The sequence below is a fragment of the Lolium perenne genome, chromosome 7 (assembly GCF_019359855.2).
Source record: "Lolium perenne isolate Kyuss_39 chromosome 7, Kyuss_2.0, whole genome shotgun sequence".
In the NCBI taxonomy this organism is placed as follows: domain Eukaryota; kingdom Viridiplantae; phylum Streptophyta; class Magnoliopsida; order Poales; family Poaceae; genus Lolium; species Lolium perenne.
Window position 1 is genome coordinate 147,972,837 of NC_067250.2, and position 12,023 is coordinate 147,984,859.

At 42.9% G+C, this 12,023-nt stretch overlaps 1 protein-coding gene across 1 annotated transcript; it reads right to left on the reverse strand.

The window, feature by feature from the left end:
* Positions 1 to 5,985: 5,985 nt before the first annotated feature.
* Positions 5,986 to 10,995, reverse strand: LOC127300851 (protein HOTHEAD). Its single transcript, XM_051331043.2, has 6 exons — positions 10,744 to 10,995; positions 9,471 to 9,825; positions 8,247 to 8,560; positions 7,390 to 7,778; positions 6,301 to 6,872; positions 5,986 to 6,218 (listed from the first exon to the last, which is right to left on the reverse strand). Exons 1-6 carry the CDS (start codon positions 10,811 to 10,813, stop codon positions 6,164 to 6,166), a joined length of 1,755 nt encoding a protein of 584 aa, XP_051187003.1. The 5' UTR covers positions 10,814 to 10,995; the 3' UTR covers positions 5,986 to 6,163.
* Positions 10,996 to 12,023: the final 1,028 nt, after the last annotated feature.

Consider the following 12,023-nt stretch of genomic DNA (forward strand, 5'->3'; position numbering starts at 1 on the left):
TTACCTCCCCTTGTGTCGAATCAATAAATTTAGGTTTTACTTCCCTCGAAGACTATTGCGATCCCCTATACTTGTGGGTCATCAATAACTGAACCCACAAGCAAGCTTTTACAAGCTTGAGCACACACCAAAACATGGTGAGGAGCTCTACAACCCAACGGTAATACAAGATATCAAGTAACAAGCATAGTTATAGCAGCCAATAAGTAATTGTCAAGCATTTGGTGATCACATGCTCAACCAGAGCATGCAAACCCAAGCCACAACAACATGAACTCATCAAAGTTACTGAACAAAGATAGAACAGTCAACCATTGCTTCACAAAGCATCACAATATCAAATTATAATTGTATCAAGAAGCACATCATCAAGGAATTGATGAACCAGTGCAACAGGCCAACCAAGCATGCCTAGGAATAGCTAGAGCATCACTGCAACCACACCTCATATGATTGGCACTTGCAAATTGCAAGAACTGCTTGCAGCAGTAGCCAATTGAGGCCATTAGAGATTATACAGAGAGGCTAGAGCAATGGCAGCAAGCAGAGCTTTCTCAACTTACAACAGCAACAACAGTAAGCCAGAAGGACAATCCTAGTGACAGAAGGAGTAGAGCAAATACAGCAGCTAGAGCAGGTCAAGCAAGCACCAATTAACCTATGGCATGAAAAGCAGCAGTAAGCCCAACACTAGAGCTAGCACAAGCACAACAACAGCAGCTAGCACAAGCACAACAACAGCAGCTAGCACAAGCACAACAACATCAACAAGAACGACACAACAACAGCACGGCATGGCCAGCATCTCCAGGAGTGGGAGCAGCGCCAGTAGCTGGAGCTAGAGAAGAAGAGGAGAAAAAGGAGCAGAGAGGGGGCGTACCTGGAGCAGAGGCACCACGACGTCACCATGGCGGCACTGCCTGGCCACGACAACACCACGTCGTGGCCAAGCCAGGCGTCGCCAAGCACAGGTGCTCCAGCACCACCACATCGATGCACACGGCATCACCGCATCGCCAGGAACGCCGGCGAACGACAAACCACCGCAGGCACCGTGAACCCTAGTTGCAGAAGGGTTGGAGGAGAGCAGAGGAGGCCGCCAATCCCAGATCGACGCGGACCATCTGGTGCGCGGTCGGAAGGCGAAGCGAACGCGCCCGATCTCGTCGCCGGAGACCACCGAAGATGGCCAGGGTAAATCGGTGACGGCGCAGGCGACCACGACGTCGCGGGAGCAGAGCGGCTAGGGTTAGACGAGGAGGCGAGGAGAAGGAGTGGGTGCGACCGAGTGGGCCGGACCAGACCAGGTGGGTTTAGCCCAACCCACTTGGGTTCACCCTGACAGGTGGGCCCAAGGGCAATTTGGTCATTTCACAAATTCATTTAAAACAAGAACTTTGAACTAATACCATAAATTGTAAGTAGCTCTAAAAAATAGAGAAAAATATGCAAACCACTTAAAATTTTATTCTCTATCATAATTAAATATGAAATAGAATTTTTGAAACAAATAAGTATTAACGATTATTAAGTTCAAAGAATAATGAATTAATAAAAGGTCATTAAAAATAAACCCCATATTTTTAATGATTAAGTAAGTCCATAAATTATTTTGGACTTAAACATATCTTGGAAGCATTCCAAGACAATATTTTCACTCTTAAGGAGTATTCTTAAATTATTCTTATCCGCCACCTCCGACATTAAATCCTTAAGCATCGGGAAGGGGGGAACCAAACCCTAAAAGTCGAAAGCATGCATATTTGAATCTTAACCATTGCCCTTATCGGACAATGATACTATCTTTCAGAAACAGAGGACCAGGGTCAGTCCAAACAATCCAACTGCACTACATTGCAGTCGCCAGGCAAGTTCATCGCTTGCTCATGTTACTTTGAGTATTTTTATCAAATTACTTACAAAGTACTATACTTATCACTCTTGCATGAAAAGAAAAGATGATAATTTCATAACTATGAATATGACTATGTGGTAGGCAATGGAACCATGGTATGCGTATGGTGGAGGTTCCATTGCAAGGGTTTCTTTCCATCTAGGATTAACAACAAATTTCGTCCAGTGATTATGGTGCCGTAACAACCGTGTTAACCATAAGATCTGGAGTGGGACGGAGTAGTCAATTGTGTTTCTTCCTCTCGTTCATCAACAGATGCTCTTACCGTAGTCAGTTGAATCCCGAGGGACAACCGAAGTGGTTGAGGAGCCCTAAGTCCCCACGGTAATGCGGTCTATGATGGGTTGCAACGACCGACGAAGGTATCGGGTCAGGAAACCTGATAATTGTCGAGGTCGGATGGTATCCTATGGATACGCTGGCTAGCGAGGACCCAAGATCGGAATTGCAACAAATGGTGAGTGTGCGAGTTCGCGAAGGAATACAATATTGACTAGGACCTTATACCGGGCCTCACACCACGGAAGTGTGGCGGGAAAGCTGCCCGGTTGGCATCAAGGTTAAGATCTCTTATGGGTAAAGCAACACACCTCTGCAGAGTGTAATGAATCGTGACCTGCCACTCCCTGTTCCGGGATTTGGAACTGCGAACGCGGCTGGAAAGGAACTCCATGAAGTTCTAGACACCCGGTGAAGGCTGACGGACATAGTTCTTCTGAATAAAAGCAACCTTTTGAAGAAATGATTACAAAAACCTGCATTGGTGTTAGACTTTCTGGTCTAATGCCGTAGCTAGTGCATTAAACACCTCTTTCCTATAATTAACTTGTTCAGTACGCTCGTACTCATACCTCTTATAATCCCCTGCTTAGATTGTCTGAATCACCTTGAGAAGGCCAACGAAGGACACGACGGAGCAGATAGGATCTGCTACGAAGAGCCAGACCTCTCTGGAGGGGTAGAGGGTGTCGACAACCTGATCGTGTATGGAGTCGGGGAGGTTCCAGAAGGAGAACAATTTTAAGTAACTAGAAGTAGTAGTAGTAGTAATCGAGCAGTACGAACTCTATAGCATTTAACTGCTCGAGTAGAATAATGTTAAGCCTGCTCAGACTTATATTGTATAAGATAAATAGGGTTCACCTAGAACCTATGAGTTATCCTCTATGGATCCAGGAGGAGCTCCAATGTGATGCATATATTTGGCTTGTAATATTAAGTGACTGAAATGAAGACCAGCTATGCTTCTGTTGTACTACTCCGAGGGATGTAATATTTGCGGATTGGTACTTCGCACATGTTATGTCAACGACTGGCATACTACAACATAGAGTGGTATGCAAGGTCACCACAAGTCCAAAACCCATGTTAAGGGTCCTTGATATTTTTTCGATCTCCCAAATTTCAGTGATTTATGACAGTGCAATTAAGAGCTCACAAATGACATATAAAATATGTGATCTAAGTTTTGTAGGCATACAAATACAAAAAAAGAAATAATAAGAACAAGCTTGTAACTCCCAAACTTTGATAAACACCCCATGTTTTGTTTCCCCTAACCACACGAGAACACCCCCCTGGCATCATGACACCAATAAAGTGAGAAAAACTATGGAGAACTAAGGAGTAAGTTCTTGGTGTGAGGTCTCTTCCTTCTTCTCTGCCTGAGCTCTTGAGCCACTTGAGTGTGGAGTTGGAGATTAATTCTTCAACTATAAGGGTGTAGTTGTTGGGATACTCGACATACAACGCTTGCATAAAATAAAATTTTCCAACTGCATATCACAGGTCCATGCTTAGGGATTAGTTCACGGGTTTACCACTATAAGTGCATGTGCACAACTCAATGTGGTGCGTCAAGGCAGTGCAATCCAACTCGTATGATCCCTTAAACAACTTCCCGATCCCACAAACTCTTCGTCAAGCATCACATATGCAATGCCTCCATGGTATCCACACGTTCCCACGTGGCAGATTTCTAATTCCATTCACACGACTTGGGACTCTGTGGGTGTCCAACACTTGGAATCACAATGTGAACTTCCGATCTTGTAACCTCCACCTTATATAGGCATCCACCTTGGATCAAAACACCCCTATCCTCATTAGATCCTAATCCTAGTACCATACGGAACCAATTCTGGTAGAACTTTTTGACCCAACGCCATCCATGTCCAACCCAGTTGGCTCATATTAGTTGAATCACATCTACCTGATTTTGTTTCCCATAAGTTCCTCACACTTTAGCTCCACGACAACTCGAACACAAGTTAACTTACTAGTTAACACTTCACTCTTATGTTGAGAGCTGGTAGATACTCTTAGCACAATATGCCAACTCCCAAATGACGTAAAGTAAATCCCAACGAACCTTGCAATATGTCACATGTATCATTCCTTTTTCCAAATAATATACCTTGTCAAGCTCAAGGCGAGTGATTTCATCCTTGTGATATCTTGACTACTCTTCCCAATCTCGTGAGAGATGTTACCTTAAATCGAGTTAACTCTTAACTCAATTCGTATGACCATGCTTTCTGAATCTGATCACTCAGGAGGTGCCAAAGAATGCCCCTGTAAGTGGAGGGGCAATCCACATATTTTCCCGCTACACCATGCAAGTTACTTTCTCACTAACTTTGAATTTACCTTTATAATTACCTACTTACGGCGTATGATATACCCTAAGTAAGAAGATCCACAACTCATAGTGAAAAAAGTTGATCCACAACTCCTCTAGTGTTTATTTGATTTTCATTACAATTGTTGTCATTTGTGTAAAACTATGTTCTACGGTACTTTGTTTAAAACTATGTTTAATTGTTATAATAAATTGTACTTTTAGCTTTCATGTATTACTTTTATCAGCAATCGACATGTGAGAATATAGGAAAAAAATATTAAAAACGCGTGCTGCCACAAACATTTGGAGGTCGCCGTTAGAGCCGCTGCCACCCATATATATCCGGACCGCGGACTTTTTCGTATCCGCGGGCCAGTGCATTCGGACCCAAGCAGACCGAAAAGCGGTAATACGGCCCAGTTGGAGATGGACTTACTTCCTAGTAATGTTTATTCATGTCACCACGTGGTTGTATTGGCGTGAAATAGAATTGTTTGGTCGTCGTCGCGGTTTTGCAGCGCGTGGGAGTTTCACCGTTAGGCCATGTCGTCGCGGTTTTGTACCTTGAATCAACTCGCTGCCGCGTCCGCAAACCAGCAGTCCCGCCCCACCCGCCGTCAATACCACATCGATCTGACAGGCTCCATTCCACTCCTGCGAAGTGCCACCGCGTTGGCCTAGTAGTAACGATGCGCCCGAGGTGCTCGTGGTAATGTTAGGGTGTCAAGGTGGGATCCCGGTGGGATGTCATTTTGTACTATATAGTTCAAATTTTGATGTCAAAATTTGTACTAAAAAAGTCAAATTATACTACAAGTGGGACAAAAGTGGGATCCCACTTGACACCCTTAGGTAATGTCCGAACCACAGCTCGTCAACTAGTCGGCCACATCCCGTCCTGTTGCTTCGCTGCTGTACTGTGGCCTCAGTAGAGCAGGCGTACCGACTGGTGAGAAGTCAGAAACTCTGCGGCCTGCGGCTTAGGCCGTAGTGCCGAACCTGGCTTGCTGCCTAGCATCACATTCCTTCCTGTCGCAGGTTTGCTCTGGAACTGCAGATGATTCAGATTCTGAGGTGCCAAGCTTCATCACGCTGACGAGGAGGTACACTTCCTTTCTCTGAACTGACATGTCCGTTTCTCATACTAGTGGTCTAGTTGTTACGGATTATTTACCGATCAGAAATTATGAGTCCTGTCAAATAATTCTGCGGTTGAAATCTCAGGGTTGAAATCATGTCATCTTGCACATTTGCTACTATGCTGTAAACGCTCTCTGTAATTCTACATAGCATGACATTCTCTGGACATCGAATTTCATGAATCGTTATGTTCCAGGTCTATGGTTACATTCAGTAAAGTTTGTGTTGCCCACACTCCACAGTTCAGGGAACCATCATATGGGTGCTTTATTTTGAAAGATCAAACAGAGCAAGGAGGGTCAGAATGTGGATGTAAAACGATATTTTAGTAGGCCATATATTTCCAGATGAATGGGTAAAAATACAGAGGGTACTCCTAACTTTTCTTTCTTTGGCGCACGTTGATGAATCTCTTCAAAAAATTACTATATACCTCTCCTAAGTCACATTCTTACATGGTGAACTGGATAAGGTCCAAGAATCTATTATACTCCAGCCGCTCTTCCTAATCTTTCCCGTAGGATCTTAACTCCCATGTACCTGCACATCAAACACAAAAAAATAAAGATCAAACCCTGGACTTGGTATATATATTATTAAAAATATTTTTTTTTTGTTATACCTGCCGATCATCATGATTGTTGCTTGCGGGTTTGTTCCTGGTGACCTGGATAGTGTTGATCCGTCAATCACCCGGAGGCCTGAGGTGCCAATCACTTTGTACTGTTGATCAACCACCTTGCCTACATGGCATCCACCATGGTAGTGCCAGATGGTGACCACTGTATCCCTACAGAACTGCTCCAAGGATGTGCTGTCATTTGTGTGCTTCGGTATCAAGTTTATGTTAGCCGCTACGCTCATGTTGAGCAGCTTTTCCATTGGATATCCAGAACCTCTGGGAGTAAAGTTAGAGAAAGTGTTTGTATGCACTATTCTCTCAATGGTCTTGATCCCATAAACACATCGTCTCAGATCTTGTGGATGCTTGAAGTAGTTGAAGGTGACGTTAGGATTGCTGTTGGCATCAGTATCCACAAGAACTAGATCACCATTAGACAGCGGGCCATCAATCTTCGAAAGAATAAATCCCCCATGGAATACTTCTTTGGGTAGGCTATTTTTGTTATGTAAATACTTATGGACTGCTTCTAAACTCCTTTGCTTTGGAGGAATCGTCGAAAGCTGCCCAATCTGCATTGCAATGATAAAAAAATTAATGGATAAGCATCAAAACTGTCATGCTTCTCAATAGGGAAGTTGACATACACTTAAGTTTTTCGAAGACATTTAATTCTGATTGTACAATCTTACTAGTCAACAAATAACTTCGAGTGACACTAGTAATAAGAATTCGGAATTTTTATTATGTGACACTAATAGAAAAGTAGGTAGTTGTAAATTAGTCTATCCGCTGTATGATTTAACTGCTACCTACATGTTAGTAGTAATTTTTATTCATCTATATGTTTATCTTTGGTACCTGCAAACTTAAGCCCAAGGGCAAGAGCATTTAAAAACTTATGAAGGTGGCTCCCAGAAGCCAATTTAGGGTCCATGTTTTCGTAAAATTTCTTGTACAAGATGTGGCATTTTGCACAAAAGCTTTCATGATGCAGCATAATAATTTTTTGAACTAGAATGCATCATGATACTTGTAATGAAGCCATTGAATTTTATTTAAAGTAAACAATCAAATTTGATGCCATACCTCAGCAGACATGATTCCATGGTGGCAGTGGATGCTATCGTCTGTCTGGCCGAAACCACTACTGGCTTCGATAAACACACCACCATCAGTTATTCCAACAGTCTCAATGAGAGACTGCTTTGGGGGACTCTCGGTGGGGATAAAAACGGAGCTAAGAGGGTTGTCTGACATCCCTTTACCCACATGTTCATTGTGAAGCACTACAGAAATGTTATGCTTCTTAAGTTCAGGTCTTGGTCCAATGCCGCTTATCAGTAATAGCTGGGGGCTTCCAATTGCACCGGCAGAGACAATAATCTCACTGCCTCTCTTTTCGCTGAGAAAGGCTTGGTGCTGTTCACCATTCTCATCCTTGAATTGAACCCCAATAGCACTTGGCTTCAGATGTCCTGTGCAAGAGATGACGTTACTATGACAGAGTGATTATGCAGTACCTACCCTTTTTGTTTGAAGTAGCTCTGTTCTCTAGTTTGCGGATAGAGATTCTGTGTAAGAAATTGTATGTCTGGTGCTGGTAACTGGACCTCTCACTGGTTGTGGAGACTAACTAGATTCAGCCAAAATCAAAAACTATCAAGAACAGTATTGATCATTTTAAAGGTACATCTACTCTTGCAACGCATCATGCTTTGTAAGTGGACAACATGGGATCGTGGGTTTGAATCCTCAAAACATCACATTTCTGTTATTTTTGTTTTTCAATAAGTCCATCCAGTTTGTAATAATTAATTGGGAAACAATTTCCTGAAATTTCTGCATTTTCCAGTTACCAGATTTCTCACTGGGTTCTCAGTTCTTCTTATCATGAAGCTTTTCCAGGATTATAAGATCTAGTAATTAATTGAATTATTGCTTACCCTTTTTCATCATGAAAACTATTTTGTTCACACTAGCATGAAGCAACACTCTGAGATTGTTAGGATTTCCAGCAGCTAGGAGGTCGGCAGCAGTGTGCCTGTACCCAGCCTCATCAAAGATGGTTCCCCCAACTTTTGTTCCAAAGAGATGATCATAGGTATATCCATTGTAAGGCGAGACCCCTGCTTCAAGCAGCCCATCACGCAGGGCAGCTTGCCAAGGTGCAATATTTGGCCAATAAACAATCCTCTCTTCGATCCAAGGGTAAGACTGATTCACCAACTCTTCATCCCATCCCGCATCCTGCACAAATCTGCAGGGACAAGGGCATGACAAGCAGTTACTAATAGTTGTGGTCACATGATAGGTTCAGTCCAATAGGCACATCTGCCTACCCTGGCATGAAACCAGATTTTATGCTATATAAGCGTCCTTATGCTTATGTGAGCAATTTACTTCTCATATTCTTAAGATTTCTGGAAAAACTGCCATATAATATTCTTAAGATTTGGCACTGCAAGTGCTCCAAAGAACTCCAGTAATGTCAGGAAGTAAAACAGGTTTACTGGCTTACCTCTGATGTAATTACTCTTTTGTATTACCAAGCTAACCTATTGGAATGCAAAATCAATTTTTGGACTATGGTACTCAACGCTATGAGAATCCATATAAAAGAAAATTCTGTGACATAGCTCCAATCAAATCATAAGTTCTTCTTGGACCAGGTACAATTGTGAGGCTGAAAAGGTTTGTAGTGGTAAAAGGCTAAAAGCTGGAGTTTATATCGTTACATCTTGGCCTGGTAATTGTTATTGCCTCATCGTGTTTTGTACTTAAACGGGTAAAAGCAGAAACTGAAATAGTACCTAACGGTTGGGCTAGTTAGTTCATTACCATTCGGAGTAGTAACCAACTAACCACTTACCAGCGGATATTCCCCAAAAAGCTTGTCTGGGCTAACTTGGCTTCTCTTTTTGGCTGTTTTGTTGGCTCTTTAGTGCTGAGACTAGTGTAATCTTGCTTAATACAGAAGATATAAACACTTCTTTGTGGATGTGACATGCTAACACATCTACAAGGGGAGCTAAGGTTAAGTAGCTGTTAATTATCCCGGCATGTCTGATCAGCTGTGCTTCCTTTTTCATGCTTCATTCGCAAAGTAAATGGAACTTAAGTTAAGTTAGATAGATGGAACCTACAGATACATGCTACACATTGTTTACCTTTGGTTGGCTCGGCTGTAGAAGCCAGCATTGATACATGTTCCTCCACCTAGAACCTTTGCGCGGGCATTGATGACTCCATCAGTGGAGATGAATCCCTGAGATGGTGAAGTCGGGGACACATCGGCCAAGCAAATGTGGAAGTTCTCAAGGTATGAGATGTTGCGGTTGCCATAAGGAGATCCACCTCTCTCCAGCAGGAGCACCTTGTACTTCTTGGACAGGGTCGCTGCCAGAGGGCATCCGGCCGTGCCCCCGCCGACAATGATGTAGTCATATGCCTCATGCTGCATTTTGGAGAAACTGCTTGCCTTCCGGAGAGGAGGGAGATCCAGTGTGGCGGAATCGTTTCTTCCTGCAAGTTCAAGTGTTCCATGTCCAGTCAATTTTTGTTATTCTGTCTTGATATATTCATTCTGGTTATGCTAAACTCTTCATCTTCCTCATCAGGTTTCGGTTGGTTACTACAGGTTGAGATAAAAAGGAGGAAGGTACACTTTTCCACACTTCCTTTTTCAAGTCTTTTACTTGGAACGAATGACGCTTTCTTATGTATCATTATATACAAAAGATGCTTACAATAAGTGGAATGCCACTTCGGAACTAAGGAAACACAACAAATTCAGAATGTAGGAAATGTAGAATGTAGGATATAGCCAAAATGTCTATATGAGGGCCCATGTCCCTCAGCGAGCACTTCTGCTCCGGTGCTCCTCCCCTGAAAAATTCTAGGCGCGTCAAACACAACAACGGCGGAGATCTTCCCATACATGTTCGTAAGCGGGGGCACGATCACATTTTCAGCGTAGGTCCACCGTCCGTACAACTTTGTACAGGCTCGTATGGCCCGCGTTGTGTTGTACCTCGTTTTTGTACGTATCTACGGTCACGTGCGTGTGCCGAAATAGAAAGGTCCTATAAAGATCTTGGTCACGTGATCTCTTTTATTTTTTACGCGACGTACACATACCGTATCAATACAGACGGGTATACATGTGCTGGATATGGGTTTCGGCGAGCCCAACACAGAAAAAAAAAACCCAACTATAATCTTTAACTTTGTTTAGGGGGGAGCACCGGAGCAACCCTCCTCAGCGAGATCATAATCTCTAGATAACAGCTATGACGGGCATAACGAAGCTGATCGGCAGAAAGCCAGAAACTAATAGAGAAATTAAACTCCAACTCCGAAACATTGTACTTTTCTGAGGGAGATGATTTACAGTCCAGTTTTGAGAAGCATAGATAAACTGAAGTACTAGATGGAATGTACCTTGAGATAATCTGATGAAGCAGAGGAACACCAAGATCTTGAACAACACTCCTCCTCTGATGAAACCCATTGAAACCCAAGGGGGTGAGATTCCAAAGTTAAGCGCCCCCCTTCCGCCAGCTCCCCTTGGTTATTTTTTTTTCTCTTTCACACAGACACCTCTGATTCTGCGTAGTTTCCTTTCTGTCTTGTGTTCTCTGAATTTTCCACCTCGCAACCATGCCCAATGCATTTCACTCGTTTATGTAGACAGTAGGGGCACTGGAGGGATTGGGGGTTCCCTGTGCACATTCATTCAAGGGCGCTCACCCACACCATTAATTGCTATTGAATGCAGAGGCAGCACTGTTCAGTACAACTCAGATTTATGGTCTCATCAGCCAACCAAGTAACCAACCACAGCTATACTGCTGTGAATATATATATATATACCCACCAACCCCGATTTAGATACATGGCAGACATATCTTCATATAATAACTTATTCAATTATTAATGAGGTTTTTTTTCGTGCCTATAGACCCAGTGTGTTGTTTTCTCCTATACCCGTGGGAAATTCACATTTGATGGTGGCTGCATATGCTCCTGCCACCCAAAAAACATTTTAAACTGTTAAAAAAAATTCGAATTTTTCCCTGCGTACATTTCAACATTTTCTGTGCGCATGCCAAGTTTCGCGGAAAACCGACATCTTTTGTGTCATGTGTTAAAAAGATAAAGAAATATCTCGTGAGGAGATTTTTTCTAGCACCAAAATTTGTCATTTTTGCACATTACATAAAATATATCGGTTTTTCGCGAAACCATTTTGCAAGCACATAGGACGTCGAGATGTACGCGCGGCACTTTTTGTCAGAATTTTTTAATTTTTTTAAATGCGCTTAAATCTCATTTCAAAAACCAGGAGCATATGCTACTAGGTGCAAAAACATCTGTCCGTTTCATATCAAAATGGATGTGTCTTTAGGAACTTTGAGCCCCTTGCATCTGCACTTTGGTTGGTACTTCCACCTTCAACAGTGTTTTAAACATAAGGCCAAAGGTCCAGCTTTAACAAAAAAAGTTTCCCATCTTTTCTGCAGGTTATTCCACTAGTTACTCATTGGATCCATATGTGGTCCTATCTCCAGCCGGAGGATGCGCGCCTGGACATGGATATTGGGTGCAACCGCTTGGCGATGGTAGCACGGGATTTATACAGCCGGTGCGGTTGGCGTACTGATAGGCGGCTCACATGAAGATTTGTGGCGGCTTGTTTTCCTCTTTTTCTTTAGATGGCT

What these genes read in the sequence shown, in the direction of transcription:
- LOC127300851 (XM_051331043.2), bottom strand. Translation starts at nt 10,813, where the DNA reads ATGGGTTTCATCAGAGGAGGAGTGTTGTTCAAGATCTTGGTGTTCCTC. An exon ending in TACAGCCGAGCCAACCAAAG is followed by an intron (nt 8,561 to 9,470) that starts GTAAACAATGTG and finishes TTGTCCCTGCAG; the next exon opens with ATTTGTGCAGGATGCGGGAT. An exon ending in AGTTTTCATGATGAAAAAGG is followed by an intron (nt 7,779 to 8,246) that starts GTAAGCAATAAT and finishes TCTCTTGCACAG; the next exon opens with GACATCTGAAGCCAAGTGCT.